Source organism: Parus major, unplaced genomic scaffold (genome assembly GCF_001522545.3).
Source record: "Parus major isolate Abel unplaced genomic scaffold, Parus_major1.1 Scaffold499, whole genome shotgun sequence".
In the NCBI taxonomy this organism is placed as follows: domain Eukaryota; kingdom Metazoa; phylum Chordata; class Aves; order Passeriformes; family Paridae; genus Parus; species Parus major.
Genome location: NW_015379390.1, coordinates 6368 through 13531, shown reverse-complemented (window position 1 = coordinate 13531; position 7164 = coordinate 6368). Strand labels below are relative to the sequence as shown.

General features: G+C 51.2%; 1 protein-coding gene across 4 annotated transcripts in view; it reads left to right on the top strand.

Annotated features, from left to right (window-relative positions):
- The window catches only part of LOC107199213 (zinc finger protein 638-like), a 24844-nt gene that overhangs the window by 11313 nt on the left and 6367 nt on the right, over positions 1–7164 (top strand). For 2 of the 4 annotated variants that reach the window (XM_019005507.2, XM_033511711.1), the window contains exons 2-3: positions 828–2445; positions 6780–6841. In XM_019005507.2, the coding sequence (XP_018861052.1) occupies positions 828–2445; positions 6780–6841 (1680 nt within the window). Of the gene's footprint in view, positions 1–827; positions 2446–2848; positions 3068–4635; positions 6710–6779; positions 6842–7164 lie in introns of those variants that run through there. The other 2 variants (XM_033511713.1, XM_033511712.1) reach the window with 2 other exon arrangements.

Here is a 7164-nt window from a genome sequence, read left to right as displayed (position 1 = left end):
ATTTCACTGAAAATCTGTGATTTCACCCAAAATCTCGCTGATTTCACCCAAAATCTCTGATTTCACCCCAAATCTCACTGATTTCACCAAATCTCTGTGATTTCACCCCAAATCTCTGTGATTTCACCCCAAATCTCTGATTTCACCCAAAATCTCGCTGATTTCACCCAAAATCTCGCTGATTTCACCCAAACCGAGCCCCGTTTCACCACGGAGCTGTTTCATGTAGAGATTTTTTTCTTTTTTCTTTCTCCTGTACGATTTTCCCTCCTCCTCTCTCTTTCAAACCCTTCCCGTTTACGCTCTCGGAGAGATCGGCTGTTTCCCACCCGCAGAATTCCAGCCTCGTCCCACCCTCTGGATTCTTGCAGGGTTTGCTCTTCACCCACGGGAGTTTCCTCCTGGAAACGGCTCCGGCCTCGACTCGGCTCCTCCCGGTTGGAACTGGTTGGAGTTCTCCACCTAAAACAATTCCAATCATCCCTCGTCACCCTTCAGACGGGGGGAGGGATTCCACGCTTTGCCTTCCCTCTCCTAAAATCGTTATTAATTGTAATTCCACCCAAATCTGTTACAAAAAACCCGAACTCCAGGTTTGAAGCGGTTCCGTTGCGTGCTCGTTAATCGCATATTTAATTAATCCTTTATAATTTTAACCTTTTGAAACGGCGAAACGCCGACGTTTTTCCCCCCTCGTGGTTTTTTTTCGGAGCTTGCCGTAACTCGCGTTGCTTTTCCTGCCCGTCCTAGCAGCCGAGCCGTGAGCAGAGATACCAAAAACCAAAAAAAAAAAATGACCCATCTAATCCTTGTCTTTTAACTTGCAGCTTTGTGTTGTTCTTGGAAAGTTTGGCACCACTTGTGAATTCCCTGAACCTTGGCCTTGCCGGCCCCTTTGTGTCGGGCCCTCCTCCTCCTCCTCCTTTTCAGCTTGCCCAAATTCAGACCCACGTGGCTCTCCGGCGCGGCGGGCGGGCACCTCCCCACGCTGGCGTCCGCCGGGCATTGCTGAAAGACGCAATGTTTAACCCCAGAGGAACCTTGCCCCCGAGGCCCAGAGGACCCAACCCGGAGGGCGCCAAAACGCCACCGGCGGCTTTCGGGGCCGCGGGCGCCGCGGGGCCGCCCAGGAAAGCGGCGCCCGCCACGCCCCAAGGAGCGCCCCAAAGATTCTCGGGGCAGGAGGCGCTGCAGTGGACGGGCTCGCAGAGGATCAACGTCCGCGTCACGCTGCACAGGGCCGACCCCAGGAAGGTCAAGGAGAAGAGCGGCCTGCACCCGGAGCAGAAGGGAGATCCGCGCGCCAACCGCTGGGACGGCGGCCCCTGCCCCGCCGGGCCCAAAGCGCCCGGCCCGGTGCCGGTTCTGGAGCAGAATTCCAACCCGCAGAACCGCTACACGCCCGAGAGCGCCTCCAGCATTTTAGCGAGTTTCGGGCTGTCCAACGAAGACCTGGAAGAGCTGAGCCGCTATCCCGACGATCAGCTGACCCCCGAGAACATGCCCAGGATCCTGCGGGAGATCCGAATCCGGAAGATGGGCCACGCCGTGCCCGTCCTGCACGCCGCGAGCCGCGGGGAGGAGCCGGTGGGCGAGAGCGGCGGCGCCGTCAAGGGCAAAGTCATCGACTACGGCCACGCCAGCAAGTACGGCTACACCGAGGACCCGCTGGAGATCCGCACCTACAACCCCGAGGCGCTGCCCGAGGAAGCGCCGGAAGCGCCCGTCTACAACGCCGACGGCTCGAGCGCGGAGAACCGCGAGGAATTCCAGCGGGAGCAGAGCGTGCCGGTGGCCGTCCCGCCGCCCAACGTGCCGTGCGGCCCCGCCTTCCCGGCCGAAGAGCTCGTCAAGCTGCCGGCGTTTCCCGGCGATTCCTCGCCCGCTCCGCCGTTTTTCCCGGCCGAGCCGCCGGCCAAGGTGCCGGTGCTGTGCAGCGCCGCTCCCGCCGCGCTGCCGGCGCCCAAGCCGGCGTCGCAGCCGCCGATGCCGCCGGTGCTGCCGCCCATGCTGCCGGCGCTGCTGCCCGCGCCGCTGCCGCAGCCCATGCTGCCGCCGGGGATGCCGCCGCTGGTCCAGCCGCCCGTGTCCCAGCACGTGCTGCCGCCCTTGACGCCTCCGCCCTTCTCGGCCGGGCTCTTGGCCGCCATCAGCCAACACGAGCAGAAACAACGCGACACCGGCACCGCGCATGGCGCCGCCCACGCCCACACCGCATCCTCAGCGGGACACAAACCCTTCCACAAATCCTTCCAGCTGCCGGCAGAGGAGCCCATCAAATCCCCGTTCGGGGTGGTGAAGGCGTCCTGGCTGCCCGTGTTCCCGAATTCCCAGAAGAACAAACGCCTGCCCACCCCGTCCATGATGAACGACTACTATGCCACGTCGCCGCGAATATTCCCACATTTGTGTTCTCTGTGTAACCTTGAATGCACTCATATGAAGGTGAGTGGCTTTTCCCAGATTATTCCCAACTTTTTTTTCCTGCCTGCCGCCGGTTGTTTTTTCCGTGGATTAGGATGCCGAGCGCTTTTGGGATCGGCGTTAGAAAAGATTGTAACGGCGTTGTGTCCATTGAAAATGTTGATTTTGATTTTAATTATTATTAATTTTTTAATATCAAAACGAATTCTGATTTTGCAGCGGGTTTTTTAATGAATTAATTTTGGTTAATTAATTTTTTGTGTGTGGGTGGGGAGGACTCCAATCGTTTCTCGGGGTGGGTGAAATATTTGTGTGTTCATTCCTCCCCTTCCTCCTCCTCCTCCAAACTCTGCTTGAAAACAAAATGAGATTTAAAACTCAAAATTTTCATCTTCCCAACCCGGCCCGACGCCGGATATTCCAGAGAATATTCCAGAGGGAAATTCATCCCACTGGGCTCCCGGCCTCGGAGGAAATCACAGTTTGAGCTCAGAAAGGAAAAATAAAGAGAGAAAATGATGAATATTGGGAGATAAAAAAAATATTTTGGAAGTTTTCCAAGAAAATCCAGAGGTTTAATCCGTCAAAAAAGACGGGAGAAGGTGCAATAATAATAATTAAAAAAAATAATTGGGATAATTTATTAATATGTGTTTGAGCTGCAAAGTGTGGAGAGAGGCTGGTGGGGAGGGATTTTTTGGAATTTGGTAAAATCTTGGAGATTTTTAGGATTCTTTTTGTGCCTGGAATGAAAAATCTGATGGAAAACGGCAACGGTTTTGTTAGGGAAAAACAACCAGAAACTGCCAAAGCCTTTTTGTCGGGGAAATGGGAAAGGGGAGGATGATTCCCAATAAAAAATGGGATAAATTGAGCAGGGAAACACAAATGGGGGAGGTTTCACCAAAGGAAAAAGGAATTTGGGAAAAGGGAATGAATTTAAATGGGGAAATTTCGGGAATTTAAGAGGGAAAATCCGTTGGTGAATCGGTTCTGGGTGAGGTTTTTGGGGTGGATGAAAAGTTGGGAGATCTTTTCCTGGTGGGATGGGATGGGATGAATTCCCAGAAATCCTGATCCGACTGTAGCTTCCCAAATGTGCTCCGGGCCGGAATCACTTCCTTTGGGAAGTGTTTGGTGTTTGTCTCCTGGGGACACGATCCAGAAGAATTTGGGAATTTTTATCCCTAAAATCAAACTTTGATGAGGAAACGACCAGCTGGAATATCTGGGAATTCCAGAGCTCCGAGGATTCCTCTCAATCCCAGCTCCAGAGTTTGAAATCCTTTGGAATCCGCTGGGTTTTGGGGTGGTTGGAGATGAGCTGGACGTTCAAGGTTTGTCTTCCCAATTATTCCTGGATGGAAACTCGGGGTTGGAAGAGCCACCAGATCCGGCGATTCCCGGCGATTCCCGGCGATTCCCGGTGATTCACAACGATTCCCAGCGATTCCTGGTGATTCCAGGTGATTCCAGGTGATTCCTGAGGACTTGAGACATTTGATTTGACCCTGGATTTGGGGTGGTGGCACTGGAATTGTCACGGCTCCGTGTCCGGGTAGCAGCCGCCGCGCCGGGATCGGGATCGGCGCCGTTCCGACGTCTCCGTCGGCGACGAGGACGCCGGGATCGCACCGGGAGGGATTTTCCTGGAGAAGTTGGATCATCCCAACCGGGAATTCCTGGAGCAGGACAATCCCAGCCCGGATCCGAGATGGGAAAAGCAGCTCTGGGAGAAGGACTTGAGGTGTCGTGGTGGAGAAGCTCCAGATATCCCGGAGAGATCCGCGGGAAAAGTGGGAATTCTGCCCTCCTGGGGAGCTGCCTCCGGTTTTGGAGCAACATCAGGAGGATGTGGAGCAAATCCAGAGGTTCTGGAGCTGCTCCAGGGTTGGAGCTGGGAATGTTCTCCTGGAGAAGGGGAAAATCCAAGGAAATGTCAGAATTCCTTAAAGGGGCTCCAGGAGAGCTGGAGAGGGATTTGGGCCAAGGGCTGGAGGGACAGGAGCCAGGGAAGAATTGGGAAAATTGGGATTGGGGTGGGATTTTGGGATGGAATTCCAGCCTGGGAGGGTGGGGAGGGGCTGGGATGGAATTCCCAGATTTCCTGTGGATCCCTGGGAATGCCCAAGGCCGGGTTGGGATGGATTTGGATCCAGCTGGGATTGGGGTGGGCATAAAATGGGATTTAAGCTCTTTTCCAATCCAAAGCATTCCATGATTCCGGGAACCGACATCGGATGAAGATTCCCAACGAGGAAAACCTTCCCAATCCAACAAAATTCCAACGGCGGATTCCGAGGTCGGGCATCGGCGCCGAGCTCTTTTCCCACAGATCCTTTTAATCCGTTCCCCATGGGAAGAGAAGATCCAAACATCATCCCTCCAACTTGGCCAAAATTCCTGGATTTTCTGGAATTCCTGGAAAAGCTGAATTTTCCCTGGAAAAAAAAACAACCTGGATTTAATTTTTTTACAGATTTGTTCCATTTTAAGGTGGATTTTTTATAATTTTTTTTGCTTCAAAAGCCACAAATTTTGGTGTTTCCCACCTGTATCCATGGGAATTTTTTTTTTATGGAAAAAGGATGGTTTGAAACTTTGAATATTGGGAATTTTGGGAAAAAATTGTGGGAATTTATGGAAATTTGAGGTTGGGGAAGCAAAGGAATTTGATTTGGCCTGGTTTTTATCTCGGGCAGAAAGGGACGCGCTGAGAGGTTGGATTCGGAATTTTGAGGGATTTTCCAGCCTCAGGAATTCCGGGAATGTTCCCGTGGGATCCTCAGGGTTGGCTGTGAGGAAGTGAGGCCACACCAAGGTGGATTTTTGGGAATTAAAATCAGAATTTGAGAGAAAAATCCACGCTCAGGCCGAGTATTCCCAAAAATCTTTGTGTCCTGGATGGTTTTTTAGGGAAAAATTCCGGATTTTGCTGCGGGATTGGCGGGGTCCGACCCCACCGCTGTTCCCTTTCAATTCTAATTTCCCAAATCCTCAAAATCTCCGAGGATTTTATGGATTTCTGATCAGAATCACATCCCAAAGCAGGATTTGAGGGGTTCCTCCCTCTCCAGACACCTCCCGTTCCGGATGAAGCGGATTTTCCCGGGATAACAACGATTCCTTCATCCTTAATCCCATCCCCTTCGGAATGAAGTGGATTTGAAGTGTTCCCAGCACAAGGAATGGGATTTATCCTTGTTTTTATTCCCAAAAATCCCTTCAAAATCGGGATCGACGCCTCCTCGGACCTGGAATCTGCAAAATCTTTGGGATTTTCTGTTTTCCATGAAGATTTACCCCCGGAATTCCTTCGTTGGAATTGCTCCGTTGTCTTCCAGGATTTCTCGGTGCTGATCCATGAAGGAGAGGGATGGAATTAGGGAAGGGTGGGAATATGGAGGAGTTTGGATGGAATTTTGGGATCATCCTTTCCATTCCATGAGAATTCCATGGGTAAAATATTCCCGAAGAATTGAAATGAGCGGGAATGAGGCAAAAAGGAGGAAAATCCATAAATCCAGAAGGTTTTGGTTGATGAGGACTCAGCAAAGAGGAGAAGATTCCCAAAAAATCTTGGATCCCTCCTTGGCACCGCGGGATTGGAATTCTAAATTCCCTTTTCATTCCCGAGTTTTCCTTGAGGAACAATTTTGGTTTCTCCCGGTTAAATCCTGGAAAAATCTGGATCCTTGGGAATAGGATTGTTTAGGCCTGGAATTAGGGAAAAACCCACTTGGAATGTTGAAATTGCCGCTTTATCCTGGAATTATTCCGTCATCCCGACTTTTCCCATCCGTTATTTTCCCGATTATCCCAGATTTTATCGGATTTTGTGCCGTAAGAGCAGCCGGGAGTGAATTTTTTTCCCGAGGATATTTAATAATTCTCACGGCTGATGTTCCACCTCGAAGAATTCCAGAGTTTTCCAAGGAATGTCCCTTCTCCATAAAAAACCGTCTCATTTTTTTCCCAGCTCCCTGTCGATATTCCCAATAAACCCCAAATTTAGGGAATTTTTTTTAGGGAATTAAATCCCATTTTTGTCGGATTTTTAAACGCTAAACGAGCCTGGAAAAACATCCCAGGTTGGGTTAATTAATTGATTAATTAATTGACTTAATTCACTGACTTAATTGAATTAATTACTTTAATTAATTGATTTAATTGAGGTTTCTGTAGCGCTGTGAATCAGCTCTTTTCATCTCTTGCCCAAATTCCATGGAAATTGGACTTTTCCGAGGGAAAAGTGGGCTGGAAGGAGAAGGAAGCGGCGGCTCCCGAGGGATCGGGCCCATCCCGGTGTTTTCCGGACTCATCCGGCTTTTCCCGGTCTTCTTTTTCCCCCTCAGGATTGGATCCTGCACCAGAACAACCCCGCCCACCTCGAGAGCTGCCGAAGGCTGCGCCAACAGTAAGGAGCCGATCCCTGGGGACCCGCTGGGGATCTGATGGGGATCCAGTGGGAATCCATTGGGGACCCACTGGGAATCCATTGAGGACCCACTGGGAATCAATTTGAAATACATTGGGGATCCATTGGGAATCCACTGGGGATCCATTGGGGATCCACTGGGAATCCACTGGGGATCCATTTGAAATCCATTGGGGATCCATTGGGGATCCACTGGGAATCCATGGGGGGTCCACTGGGAATCCATTTGGGATCCACTGGTGATCCATTTGAAATCCATTGGGGATCCACTGGGAATCCATTTGAAATCCATTGGGGATCCA